Source organism: Cricetulus griseus, chromosome 8 (assembly GCF_003668045.3).
Source record: "Cricetulus griseus strain 17A/GY chromosome 8, alternate assembly CriGri-PICRH-1.0, whole genome shotgun sequence".
NCBI classification, from domain to species: domain Eukaryota; kingdom Metazoa; phylum Chordata; class Mammalia; order Rodentia; family Cricetidae; genus Cricetulus; species Cricetulus griseus.
This window is the reverse complement of record NC_048601.1, coordinates 9,285,440-9,299,107: the sequence shown is the minus strand read 5'-3', so window position 1 is coordinate 9,299,107 and position 13,668 is coordinate 9,285,440. Positions and strand designations below refer to the sequence as shown.

At 40.8% G+C, this 13,668-nt stretch overlaps 1 protein-coding gene across 3 annotated transcripts in view; it reads left to right on the top strand.

Annotated features, from left to right (window-relative positions):
* The window catches only part of Pik3c2g (phosphatidylinositol-4-phosphate 3-kinase catalytic subunit type 2 gamma), a 302,408-nt gene that overhangs the window by 207,875 nt on the left and 80,865 nt on the right, over positions 1 to 13,668 (top strand). For all 3 annotated transcript variants that reach the window (XM_035448879.1, XM_027429943.2, XM_035448878.1), the window contains 2 exons: positions 649 to 805; positions 8,672 to 8,781. In XM_035448879.1, coding sequence (XP_035304770.1) covers positions 649 to 805; positions 8,672 to 8,781 — 267 coding nt within the window. The remainder of the gene's footprint in view (positions 1 to 648; positions 806 to 8,671; positions 8,782 to 13,668) is intronic.

Genomic DNA, 13,668 nt, shown 5'->3' with positions numbered 1-13,668 from the left:
AGTATGACTTGTGTGAAAACATGGTCTGTGATGTCCTCCTGTGCTCAGTGCTTTTACTGAGTCATGTGTGGAATGAATTATGGCTATCTTTAAAAACAAAACAAAACAAAAAACCCCTCCCTGTTTGCTAAGCATAGGACAGGGAATTGGTTACATCTGTTGTTGTTTTATAAATTATCTTCTGAAAGAATTTGCTATTATAATATCTTAACTTTTATCCAAACTCTCATGCTAAGGAGTCTGCTTTCCAAGGGAAGGAAAATGGTTTTTAAGGCACTGTGATATTGAACATAATTCTGCTTTATCAGCTCAAAATGAATTAGTAAATACACTTTCTGTGCCAACTTTGCACAGCTCTCACTTGTTTTGCTGATTAGAGGCGACCTTCTTTCAGTAGATACACTCTGTCCAAATGTAATTGGGAATTGAATACTTAAGACAGTATAGATGGACATAGTAGCACTCCTTATGCTTTCTTTCCCACTGCAGGACAGTTATTCAAAGCCCTCAATTACTAAGTTTTTCCACTGATCTGAAATGACCCACAGTGGACTAGAAAAAAAAAATCCAGTGGAAATAGCATTGTGGTAACTGCTATATAAACACCAGGTCTTCTCCTCGTGACTGCTATTGTGTTTTTATTTATAGGGACCGAGCCCCTTTCATTTTTACTTCAGAGATGGAGTACTTTATTACAGAGGGTGGAAAAAACACTCAGCATTTTCAAGACTTTGTGGAGCTTTGCTGCAGAGCTTATAACATTGTCAGGAAACGCAGCCAGCTGATTCTGAGCCTTCTAGAAATGGTAAGTCCCTTGGGGAAATAACAAGTCCTGAGCTCCATTCCTGTCTCTGCCAGTGATCTATTTCTCCTAATGGGTTGGAGTTCCCCCAAAGAGCTTTTAAAACCAGAAAGAGTGAGCAAGAGAGCATGTCTCTTAACAATTTAATGTTAGTTCTCTGTTGTCATCTCTGACGTTACCATCATAGCATTAGTGTTGCATTTGAGGGAATCCTGTGTAGGGAATCCAAGGATCCAGGAAAATCATTTTCAAAATAAAGTCTTTGGTTGCATTGTCCCTTTTTTTGAAAACTGCCTCAAAGTTATTTGATTTGCATACAATGTCACCCTAATGAGGTAGATGAGGCAGATTCATCCTGTCTCCCTTGTCTCAATATCTGTCTGCCTTTGAACACTTGACCATTATTCAGATTAAGAAATGTAGTATCAAGAATACAAACTTTGGGCTTGGAGAGATGTCTCAGCGGTTTAAAAGCACAAACCTCTCTTGCATAGGACCTGAGTTGAGTTCCAAGTACACTCAGCAGTTGGCTCACAACTGCCTATAACTCTGGCTCCAGGGATCTGATGTCCTTCTGTAGGCTACAGGCACCTGCATGCAAACAGGCACATAGCCACATACAGACACACACATAAAGCCAAATAAGTCTAAAAGTGACTGGTTAATTAGTGATAGGACTTGAGACTGATGGATTCAGTAGCATATGCTGGGTCTACTGAGCTGTGGTCCTGTCTTCTCTGGGTCAGGGAGGACTCCGTGTTTCCTTCCAGTGTCCACCCGCAAAGGTATGAGGAATAGTAACATAGTGTAAGAGAAGAACCCAATAGAAAAGCCTCTTGGAGAATGATGGGGTGGCTTCCTTGAGTGCATACATCCATGGTAATCTGCCTGAAGGAGAGTGGCGTACCACTTGTCCATCCGTGTGTCATTTGGAGTCTAGCAAACACAGCTGGCTTGGAATTTTCAATACTGCTCATAGCTATTAAGGTGACAAACTTGATGTTGGGTCTCTATTGTCTTACAGTCTTCAACAGCATCTAGATGGGACACGGTTATGGGTAAAATAGAATGCTAGCCTGGCACTTGAATGGCTACATTCTTTGGGTGTGCTTATACTTAACCCTAAATACTGTTTCCTTATTAAATGAGGATAACAGCTTTTATCTTATGGAATTGATGGATAAATAACCTAGTAATGAATGCATCATATGGGCCAGGCATTTTGCTAAGGTATTAATAGATTAATTTTCATAATTTTAGCTGATAATTAACATCAAGGACTAATGATAGGACTAATATAGTCGAGTTCAGTTAATTAACATAATATAAGATCATTGCTAATTTAATTTAAACACTGTCAGGCTAAGGAAAATTTCAGTTGGTAAAGTGCCTGCCTATCACTACAGACAACTGGGTGCAAGGGTACACACATGTAATCCCAGAACCTAGAGCCTGAGAGGAAGGGTCAGGAGGACCAGAAATTCAAGGTCATCTTTGGTCACAAAGCAAGTTTGAGGATAGCCTGAACTACATGAAACCCTGACTCAAAATTAAGTCAATAGTCAATCAATCAATCAATAAATCAGTTAAAAGGGTACTGACCAATACAGGATCATATGCACATGTGTATAATTTAAATTTGTATTAGTAGTGATTAAAGTTGAAGATTCAGTTTCTCAACCTCACTAGTTACTTCTCCACAATTCATATTTTTTAATGTGTGCTCATGGTTTGTTTCCTTTTGTTTGTTTGTTTTTGCTGTACTGGGAATTGAACCTAGAGCTCTCCCACTGAGTTACAACCCCAAGCCTCAGGATCCCCAAGTTAACTTCCAACTATAGCCAACAATTCTTATTTGTCCATCTGTGTTCTAGCTCCTAGTTCCTTTAGACTCTATTGCTTTTATGGGACATCTTACCACATATAACAAGCTGATTCCGTGATATAGAGAAAAGTCTATGAGCAGTAAATCCACAAAATCGACTTTATTTATACAATAAATATCCAGGCACTATCAGTAAATCTTTATGTCTTCTTAAACTTGTGTAGATCTAGTTAGACTCTCCCAATATCTTAATCATGAATCCATGACCTCTCAAGGGCTTGCTATGTGGCAGGAACTGTATTGATAGGTTAACATATAAGACCCAGAGTCTTAAATTTTTCAGTTAAATAGTGATAAAATTTGTGTATATAAGTAACAGGCACCCAGCATTTATAAATGATAACCGTGCTATAGAAACTACAGAAAAGGCAACATTCCAGCTCTACTGAGTGCCTTAACCAGACACAGATGTCCAGAACACAAACACACAAGTGGAGTCTCACGGAGCTGTTTCTCCAGTGACGTTATGCTGGATGACAATTAAGTGTGATGAGCTAATATGATAGCAGACCATCTCAATGAACAGGAACATCTTGCTGAGAAATTTTCATTTGTTCAGTAAGCTTTCTGCATTCCTTTAAAAATATTCATCATGGTAATTAACCATTAAAGAATTTAAACATTAGGCCAGGCATGGTGGCTTGTGCCTGTAATTCTAGCAGTCAGGAGGCTGGGGCAGGAAAATTACAGCTTCAAGGCTATCTTGTCTCCTACCACAACAGCAAAAATGTTGTAATATATTTAATTTAAGGGAAATAAGAGTGCTTACAAAGGACCCAAGTTCAGTTCCCAGCACCCACATCCAGGAAGTCATAATGACCTGTAAATCCAGTTCTGAGGAATCTGGTACCCTTTTTTGGCCTCTACGAATACCCACCCGTAAACCTTCTTCCCTCCCTCTCTCTTTCTCCCTTCCTCACGCCCCTCTCTCTCTCTCTCTCTCTCTCTCTCTCTCTCTCTCTCTCTCTCTCTCTCTCTCTCACACACACACACACACACACACACTACATTTTAAAATTTTATATGTAGTGCTTTAATCCTGTTTTGAAACGATTTCTCACAAAAATAGTAAGACACACCTGCCTGAGAGTTAATTGAATCTAGCTTGACTTTTAGAATAAGGGTGAAGAATAGTAGTGGAGGTCATTCAATACAATAAATAATAATCTTAGATTTAGACACAAAGAAACAGAATATAAGAATTGAAGGCAATACCAAACACTGAATCCCACAGAAAAATCCTTACACCACTGTTATGTGTGGTTGCCTCCGTTTCTGGTCTTCCACCTCCAAGTTCCCCTGTTTTACTCCTGTGTGTATCCTATGAGACTCTTCAGATAAAGTCTTCAGTGGCTATTTCAGGACCACACAGTCTCTAGCTTAAAGCTTCTTTTAAAATTAAACCCAAGTTTAAATCCACGAAAACTTGCTTTCTACATACACATTTAATATGGCCTTTTCCTCCACTTTGACTCTCATGTTGACATCTTTAAATACAAGTTCAGTGCACTACACCATGACCCAGTTACCAGTTGAGAAATACTTGGCACAGGTCATCCAGGCTGGCTTCTGCGAATGATCGATACCCAGGATCACAGGGCGCAGGCGTTCAGTGGGTTCAATGTGGAGTTAATGACCCATCCTCAACAGACAGCATCTTGTTGCCAGATATCTGCAGTGCTTTTGTTTCCTCATGGGAAAGGCAAGCGAAAAGTAATCTATGTAATTCCCATCTTGCTTAAAAGGAACATCTGTAGGAGACCCAAGTGTGTTGCTGGCTGAGTTCACTATCATAAAAGCCTGTATTTCGTCAGCTTTTCTCCCATTAAAAAAATCAATATCAACTATTATGGAAGACTCTCAAAGAACACAGGGACCAATTCACCAGTTTCAAATGTTTATCACTCCCATTATTATATCAGATATTGCTTGGCTGAAATCTTTCTAGATTCCCTATACAGAAAGGAGAGAGCACAGCTTCCCTTCGTGATGCTATCAAAATAGAGCTGAACTTAGTAGAATAACAGAAACAAAAGTCCTGTCTTTTAAAAAAAAATGACTCATCCATCCAGTGTTTGTGCCTGTTCATACCTACCCGTTACAGCTGTCTTCTCCCTTCCCCACTGCCCCATCTACACACATCACCCATGTCCTCAAGAAAAAAAACTATGAAACACATTGCAGTGGGTCTGAGAACAGACACTGTTAAATAGGACCAGCTATGGAGAGATCCATATTTTCTGGTGTTACCACACTCTAAGACTCCCCTCCAAAGAGTGGGACACATGAAAGCTGGACTTTTGACTATTTAACCATTAGTCAGTCACATGATAGAGAGTTGGATTCATCTGCTTTCTCATAGACTGAACGTGTCAGCTTGTATGGATAGATGATAGATAAGACAGAGGTGGAGAGACACACACAGACAGACAGGCAGGCAGGTAGATAGATGATAGACAGAGAAGAAAGTAGAGTGAAAGTCAGACTCCATAGAATCTGGTCTTAGCAAGTGGATGATCATGCAATAGTGAAAGAGAATCTCACTCAGTCCACAGATGTCTCTGGAACTCCCAGTACTAGAGAAAAGATTAAAAATTAATCCATATTCTACTTGCCAAGGGAAATGTGTTTCTCTAGGGCAGATTTTTGTACTTAGCAGTCAATATTAAATTTGTAAGTAGTGGAGTTTTAAAACCTAATAAGACTCGGTATTTTTCTAATGATTTACTCATCCATCCATGCAGTCATTATCTGTCAGATATTCATTAGATTCCAATGGCTTACAAAGCACCATGCTAGACAACATAAACAAGCTCAACACTGAGCAAAGGTCCACTTTCTCTTCTCAAAGAATTTCTAAACTGACATGAACAAAACGTGACCAGAACTGGAAGACAGTACTTTAAAAGAGGTCAAAGCAAGACAAAGGTTTCTAGTAGATAAGAGAGGAAAAGTGAAAGCACTGTTAGCTGGAGAAAAAGATAATCATACATACATACATACATACATACATACATACATACATACATACATGTTGTGGGAATTCGTTCCACCAATATCTTTGTTTGGGGTACCAGAATTAGAGTGGTCTCTTAAATGGAGAGACAGAGATCATACACTCTCTTGTGTTGTGAAAACTGGGTCAGGCGGCAGCTCCCTTAGGCAGAAAGAAAGGACTTTGCAACTGGTTATACCTTTTCCTGTACCCAAGAATCTGTTTTCCCCATAGCATCCTTTAATATATATATGTATGTGTGTGTACATGTATATATATGTGTATGTATGTATATATACATGTATATATATGTATATATATATAAATGTGTGTGTGTGTGTGTGTGTGTGTGTGTGTGTGTGTGTGTGTATCTTTAGGGTAGGCAAACAAGAAATATCATTTGGGTTTAATGTGTACAGGAGTATTGAGTGAGTTTTCTGGAGTGTAATTATCAGGTTCTTCAAGAACATCTGGGAAAAATAATACTAAAATTAGAAGGGAGATTAAGAGAAGAAGCACCATTAAAAGGTCTTTGATTGTGATATATATAATATATATATATATTATTTATATAATATATATTAGTGACTTTGACTTAAGAGTGAGCATGGCTTTGGAAATGAATGCTACCCATCATTGTCTAGTCTGTGACAAAGATGGAGATTTCTGTGGATGACAAGAGAGAAATGCCAAGTCTCACATAATGAAAGAGTAATGACCAAAATGCAGACACCATTTGTAAGGGCATAGACAGATGAGAAATAGGAACATATTTGTAGTGAAGAGTGTCATTGTTTTGCTTGGATTTGGGGCTGACAATTCAAAGGTTAAGAGAGTAACTTCCTGACACCATCAGGTATAAGGAAAAGCTACTGAAAACATTTAGACATTGTTACGATGTGAACTACTGTGAAAATGGCTGCAGTGGAAGCTGGGGAAGGAGTGTAATGGCTGCTGAGTGTTTTTAAGGGAACTAAGTGACAGGCGTTTAGGATCAGGAAAAAGAGGAAACTGGAATGTAGATTTCTTGCTGGTTGGTTGGGTACCACTGTACATGGAGATAAGAGGTGAGAAAGAGGAGAAAATACAGGGCTGAAGAGAATTTGCTCATTTTTGAACTCATGTGGTCAGGCTTGGCAGCAAGCAACTTTACCTAATGAATCATCTCACTGGTCCAGAATTATTCGTGTTTAGACATGGTAAAGTTGAGATGCCAAGGATAGCTCATGAGGACAGGCAAGTGACTCATCTCTAGGACTTGCAGTGTTCCCTTTGCTTCAATTATCATCTGTGTGCTAATGACTCCTCAGGCAGCATCTGCAGCTGTGACTTTGAACCGTTTCATCCCTCAATGTATCCAGTCATTTCTAATGTCTCTATATGTTCCACGTGTGTACATACGTATGTGTGTGTTCATATATGTGTGTGCATATGCATGTGTATATGCACATATTTCCCATATATATTGAGTTTTTTAAATTGCTAAATGTGTGTGGGGGTTAGAGAACTCTCAGAGGCCAGAGGCACTGGATCCCGTGGGGCTGGATAATAGGATGTTGTGTTACTGTTAGCAACTGACCTCAGGTCATCTGCAAGAACAGCACAAGCTCTTAATTGTGGAGCGATCTCTTCAGCGCCACCTATGCATATTTAACCCAGTAATGTCTCCACTGCCCGTCATTTCCTAGTCCAGACTCTTCTTGGCCTCTTGTAACTCATCTTCAACTTCAACCATGTTGATCTTTTGTATCACAGTCAGTTCTTGCACATGCTACTAGCGTGGTCCTGGTTTTGGAATACAGGGTTTAAAGCTTTAGTATTGCTGAAATTTCTTACCCTGTTACTTGAGACAGACAGGTGATAGTCTGTGTTCCAGTAGTGTCGCTGGAATTCTTTATGTGAGCATACCAAGAGCACTGTGGTCTCTTCTGTGCATGTATCTCTCAGCCTTACTGAGGACAGTAAGGGGACAATGGCAGGAATCCCTGTTTTCCATAGGAATCACCTATGACTTCATCCATCCTCTTTCACAATACACACATTTCATCCTTTCTTGATAGGACTGACTTCTCATTGCGTGACTTTCTCTATTCTAGGACAGAACCTTTGTCATATTAGTCATAGAAGTGTTGATAATATCTTTTTACTCTCCTCCATCTCCCCTACCATCTTCCTCCTTTTCTTCTTCTACTTTTGAGAAAAAAATAATAGTGCAAAAAGGTTTTCCTCAAAAACAAATTGACTACGAGTAAAAAGAATAATATCCCTCCACCTACAGTGCATTGTAAACGAAATATCTTCTTAGAGATGAGAAAAACACACAGATCTATTCCTAATTATTTCATCGCTTTACCAATATCTAAGGAATATACTTGTCTCCACTTACACAGAGGGAATTGTTTGTATTGAGTGAGCTGTAGAGTCAGAGAAGTGACTTTCACACTGTGTTCCTGCACCTTCAACCTGGACATAATACCCACATCTTCTGCAGCACAGCCTTGTCCTCTTGAAACAAATGTAATACGCATTTGGTGAACCATCATATGATGAAGAAGATTTTGATTCTCCAAGAAGGTGTCAGGCAATTTTGTGCCCCGTAAGACGTGAGAAAACAATGAAGGCTTAAGGGAGTCAAGGAACTTTCTCAAAATCACTCAGATTTTACATGGTGGCTCCAAAATTTCTGACAAGGGTATAGCTGTGTGATCATGTTTTCTTCACTGCTTCGTGATAGGACCACAACAGAATCACTACTGCACAAACACATCACCGACAGTAACGGTTCTTTGTGTCCTTCTTATTGTTTATGCCCACAACTAACTAGCAGAGGTTTAAAAGCACAAAATATGTCCATCCATGCAGATGAAATGAAATGCACATTAAAACAAATATAAATGCTTGCACGTCTATCACCAGAGTGAGCCATGTAAGCTTGACACTGTCTGCATTTATTCTTTTCATTTCTGTTTTGGGTTTTGTTGATACGAAGATGTTGCATGCAGGACTGCCTGAGCTAAGCAGAACCGAAGACCTGAAATACGTCTACAACAATCTCTGCCCCCAAGACACAGACCTGGAAGCCACAAGTCATTTTACCAAGTAAGATGGGCTGCAAATGCGCACGTGTGTTGACATATGTTCACAGGTGGGGTGCTCTCGGGTTAACGACTCATTGGGATGAAGCTGACATATCTAGAACCATCTGTGTCCCTATTTTCAAAGAACAGAAACAGAGAAGTGTGGGAGTCTCTCTCTCTCTCTCTCTCTCTCTCTCTCTCTCTCTCTCTCTCTGTGTGTGTGTGTGTGTGTGTGTGTGTGTGTGTGTGTGTGTGTGTGTGTGTGCCTACAAGCAGAAGGCCTTCACTGATATCTCCACAGATGCCACTGTTTGCTAACCACCTTCTTTGTCTAGCAGATTGCTCAATAAGGGGTCGGTCACTGCAAAGAGCAAGGGCTGGCATAAATAAATTGGTTGTTCTACTTGAACTCTGTCCAGAAAAACAATTTGGAGAAAGAGATTTATGAAGAGAAACAGGCCCGCTTACTTTCATCTGCAAGACAATACAAATATTGGCATATTTAGTCAAAGGCCTGTGACTGTCACCTAACTTTAATCTATTTTTCATTAAGCAAATCTGGGAAACACTGGTGTACTTCAAGGTAAGAGTATCACCAGAATGCAGAGAATATCAGATAGATTCCGAGGCTCTTGGCAAAGGACAGTAATTTTTTATAATGGAACGCTACACAGAGATTTTCCTTTTGAATGCAGAGTTTAATTCTCAGACTATTTCAAGTATTCAGTGAATATCACCTGAGTTATCCCTGTAAACAGCTCAAGGAAAACAGACAGAACTCTTTTCTGCCTGTGACTCTCCAGAGTAACTCCTACTTGACTCTCTCAATAACTAATATTTTCAACACAGATTGCATTATTTGTACTAGAACATATGCTTTGGAAAGATCAGCTAAATTAAAACCCCTCCTGGGTTTGAGTGCCCTCCCCCATTCCCATAAATCATGTACAATAAAGAACATCTCATTGCAGGGGTTCAGTGAGGCTCACTCACACCGGGGAATTTCTTTCTCATGGACTTCAGGCAGCTTGACTAGCAGTGGAACTTATGGCCAATGACAGAATTAAAGAATGATAGGCTAGGAAGGTCCTTACATTGCTGATTGTGATGATAAACATTCAAAAGACGCATAGGACTAAGGGTCTTCCCAGCCACCCACAGACGCAAGAAGATGGGGTGTCATCTTTCTCTTCCAGAGTCTTCCCAGGAGTCAGTCCCGGCTTGATTTAATTATATATGATTCAGTATCTCCACAATGGGGAAATATGCAGACACACAAAGTAAACTAATGGCTTCCTAGAGCTGTGAAGACTTGGGAATTTGGAGACTGGCCACTAATGACTGCAGTTTCTTCTAAAATTGATTAAAGTATTTTAAATTTTGGTAAAAAAACAAATAATGGACAGGTACCAGAAAAGTTCATCTCATCTTAGCAGGGGGGCGGAGTGTGGACCTGTTCATTTAATCTACCATTAGAGATTCATTAGGAAAAGCTGGTAGGAGGATTTTTTTTTTTGTTTGCTTTTCCCGCTCTTCAAAAAATACCTTCATCTCAGGAGGCTGAGGCAGGAGGGCTGCCATGAATTCAAAGTTAGCTTGGATTTTACAGTTAGTTCCAAATGAGCCTGGGCTACAGTGAAAGACCCCATCTCAATACAGCAACAACTAAACTAAATAACCTCTTGATTAAATACATGTGCACACATTCACAGGGAAAGAGAGGGGAAAAAACAAAAATCACAAATATTGACTACTGACTAGAGCTAGTTACTAGCTTTATGGCATAAGTAGCATAGGCCTTGGTTCCAGGGTGCAGGAGATCTCAAGTTATCTTAGCTTATGGCTATAGCCATCCAGGAAGGCTCACAATCTTGGCTTGGAAAGAATAGGACACACAGCACAAATCCTGCAGGTCCCGGAGCTCAAGGCAGCTCCAGGGATTTTATCACAGACCATCCTTCTAACCTAGCTGCCTACCCCTGGTCCTATTAATTATACACAGAATAGGTGGGTTTATATGGCACCCAAATAGCACCTCCAATCAGGTTATTCCTTCAAGAGAGGATGTCAGTGGAGTCCCATTCTTTCTGTGCACTGTGGTGTGGCAGACAGAACTATTGATATGGAAGTGGGGCATGACAGAAACTCTGGGAACAGCTTGGAGGGAGGCAGAAAAGCTAAAGGGAGGCAGTATGTGGCTGGACTTCAGGCCTGTGTTTGAGATGACACATGGCTTTATTTGGGTAATTATGGTACAGCAGTTGACTAATAGTTCTTCCTGTCACATCGGTAGATGGATGCTAAAGCAGAGAAAGCATTATCAGGCCCTGCCCAGTGGAAAACTGCAGACAGACTTCATTAGACAGAGTTCCATCTTGTCCATCTTTTGGTAAAGGGTCCCAGTAGCCACTTAGGAAATAATCACACCAAAGCTAATATTAAATAAAGTTGTTTGGCCAATGGATCAGGCTCCTCACATGCTAGCTCTATCTATGAATTAACCCATTTCTAATATTCTATGTTTTTACCAGGAGGCTTGTGACTTGTCATTACCTCATGTCTTGCTTCTGCAGGAGCTACATGGTGGCTCTCTGACTCTGCCTGCCTTCTCTCTGCATCTTTGTTTGTATTTCTTGCCTAACTGTATTTTTCTCCTGGCCATGGGCTGAACAGCTTTATTTCTTAACCAATAAAAGCAATGCAAATTCGCAGCCTACAGGACAGCCCACATCAGTGCCTCAGCCACAGTTGCAGATGCCCTTTTTTCTAATTGATTTTCTTCTCCCACTCTGTAGAGAAGCAGCTTTAACCTCACTCTCCATTGCAGAATTGCGGCATGAATAATAAAAACCCAGAGACAGATACTGGGGTTCAAGAGGAAGATGAGAAAAGCAAAGCAGCCAGCCACTAGCTCTTACCTGTAACTCAGACTGAAAGGGTGATCCTGTCTTCAGGAATCCTCGGCATACAATGCAGACTGAACAATCCCCTGAATTCCTGTCTCCTCATGCCTTATATTTCTCTCTTGGCCTAGCCATATCACTCCTGTCTCCACCTCTCTAGTGCTGGGATTAAAGGCATGTGATCCCAAATGCAGGGGTCACCTTTGTGTGAGCTGTTTCTCTTTTAGAATGGATCAATTTCATGTAGCTCAGTGTGACCTTGAACTAACAGAGATCTGCCTGCCTCCATCTCCCGAGTTCTGGGATTAAAGGTGTGTACCACCACCGCCTGGCTTCTATGGCTAACTAGTATAGCTGCTGGAATTAAAGGTGTGTATCGCCAGTGCCTGACTCTTTGGCTGTGACTAGCTTTGCATTTTGATCTCCACTGGCTTTATTAAATCATAAATAATGTATCACCACACAGGATTAAGCAGCATCTACTTATGTTAAACAGAAAACATCATCTCTGTGTTTAACAACGCTTCATCTCACCATTCTCTATCTCTTCCTTCCAACCCTTCTGATCTGAGTGTCTCTGTCAAAACTTATTCACTCCTTTCTATTCCCTCCAATGAAAAACTTTCCAGGATAGGTAATTTTCATGAGGCAATATTCATCCTAGATTTGTCTATTTAACCTTACTTTTGATGCTACTTAAACTCTAGACAACTAACATATCATCCATGAATCCTTGGTTTTCAGCACTCAATAATCTTTCCTTTCATAAGTCTACAGGATAAGCTCTTTTCATGTACTGTGTATTGCAATTACATATTGTCTTTCATAATGTCATCTTAACTAATACTTTGGTTAGTTACATTTCTCCCAAGTGAATCAGGGCAAGGGTATATTCCAAAGTTCCCATTCCCAAGATTATCTGAAAGTGGAACAAGCCCTATTTGAGGGAAAGTGAAATTGAAACACCCAGCTGCAACTGGTGGGACCAAGCCCCACCCCCTGCATTAAAGATGAGCTTGGCATCCCACCCTAGGGAATGGGCTCCAACAAACTAGCTCATGCACCAGGGATAGAATATGGAAGACATTCAACAATAAGCAAACATCCAAGGTAATGCTTCGTATGCTGCAGGCCCTGTTGTAAGTGCTTTTCATAACTTCACTGTCATAAAAACCCTGTGAAGTAGTCCAATTCCTAACTACCTATTTAGATTAGTAAAGCAAAACCCAAGAGAAATGAAACACACTGCAAGACACAGCCAACAAGAGACACAGCCATGTGATGGGTGGAGGTGGTGTTCTAGAATGTGGAGTATCAACCAGGACTCTGTAGGCTCAGGGTCATCTCTTCTACAAGCAGGTTCTCTTCATAATCCAGATCAAGATTTAATCAAGATTGCCTTCACCTTTCCCAGGCACTAATCCTCACATCTGAGTGTCTCTAACCTCAGCAAAAATAGAAACACCTGCCCCAAAACAGCATCCCCATCCTCCTCTACGAGCCCCTTGGATCTTGGATGTTTTTGTGTAAAACCTGCTGTATTTGTTACCTTTGCAGACTGCTTCAGTAGCTCCCAGAAGTCACGTTCCTTCTTGTCTCATTTTTCGCCATTCCCAGATGGATTGAAATGGTTTCTCTATTTTCTTCTCAGCAAAATCTCTCCTGAGATTCACTCTTTTCTTTTTCCCCACCTGTGTCCTTCATGTTTTTTTTTTTAGTTTATTTTTTAAATTTCATTTTGCATTCCAACTACAGCTCCCCCTCCCACCGAACCTCCCTCCCCCTCAACCCACTTCCCGTCTACTCCCCCCACGGGGTAAGGGGGTAAGGGCTCCCGTGGGGGGTCAACAAAGCTGGCCCATTGAGTTGAAGTAGGAGCAAGCCCCACCCCCCTGCATTAAGGCTGAGCGTGGCATCCCACCCTAGGGAATGGGCTCCAACAAGCTACCTCATGCACCAGGGATAGATACTGGTCCTGCGATCAGGGGCCCCTGAGATAGACCCAG